This window comes from Myotis davidii, unplaced genomic scaffold, assembly GCF_000327345.1.
Source record: "Myotis davidii unplaced genomic scaffold, ASM32734v1 scaffold1914, whole genome shotgun sequence".
Taxonomy (NCBI): Eukaryota; Metazoa; Chordata; class Mammalia; order Chiroptera; family Vespertilionidae; genus Myotis; species Myotis davidii.
In genome coordinates, this window is record NW_006285311.1 from 171,253 (window position 1) to 171,906 (window position 654).

The 654-nt window shown below is 52.6% G+C and overlaps 1 protein-coding gene across 1 annotated transcript in view; it reads right to left on the minus strand.

Annotated features, from left to right (window-relative positions):
• Positions 1-654, minus strand: part of CTSH (cathepsin H) — a 24,320-nt gene that overhangs the window by 20,403 nt on the left and 3,263 nt on the right. Inside the window, exon 4 of the mRNA XM_015558975.1 lies at positions 288-380. Within this exon, the coding sequence (XP_015414461.1) occupies positions 288-380 (93 nt within the window). The remainder of the gene's footprint in view (positions 1-287; positions 381-654) is intronic.

Below are 654 nucleotides of genomic sequence, written 5' to 3' on the forward strand. Positions count from 1 at the left end.
TGCCGTGGGCAGCACAGGGACAGAGGCTGTGTGGGGGGGACTTAGGGAGGGGTCCTTTCTCGGGCCCTTTAGGTGTTGCTGAGGGGAGAAAATACCCCATGGTATTTCTTTCTTTGATGGTGCCTCCTTTTTGCCTCTGGCCCAAAGACTACTGTGAATACTGCTGCAAACTTAATTTAGATCCTTGATTTCCTTTGTAAGAATTTAGGTAAAAAATGGTAAATAAACGAAGGGCACAGTTTCCCAAGGAGTCGCGTATCTCTGCCTTTCTTTGGGCCACTGCGCACGTTGGAGACGAAGTGGCCTTTCTTCCTCCAGTCCACGGAGACGGGGTAGGGGCCGCGGCCCCGGAGGTAGTTGCTCTTGGTGGCCGAGCAGTTCTGGAACAACAAACAACCGTTTTCACGGAAATACGGGCCCTTAACGTGGAATCCCCGCTTATCCGCCCGGCCGGCCAGTGTGGCTCAATGGTTGAGCGTCGACCTCCTTGACCGGGCACATGCCAGGATTGCAGGCTCCGTCCCCAGCAGGGGGAGTACAGGAGGCAGCTGATCGAGATCAGTGATATTCCTCTCATGGATGTTTCTATCTCTCTCTCCTTCTCCCTTCCCCTCTCTCTAAACAATTGGTAAAAAACAAACAAACAAAAAACCC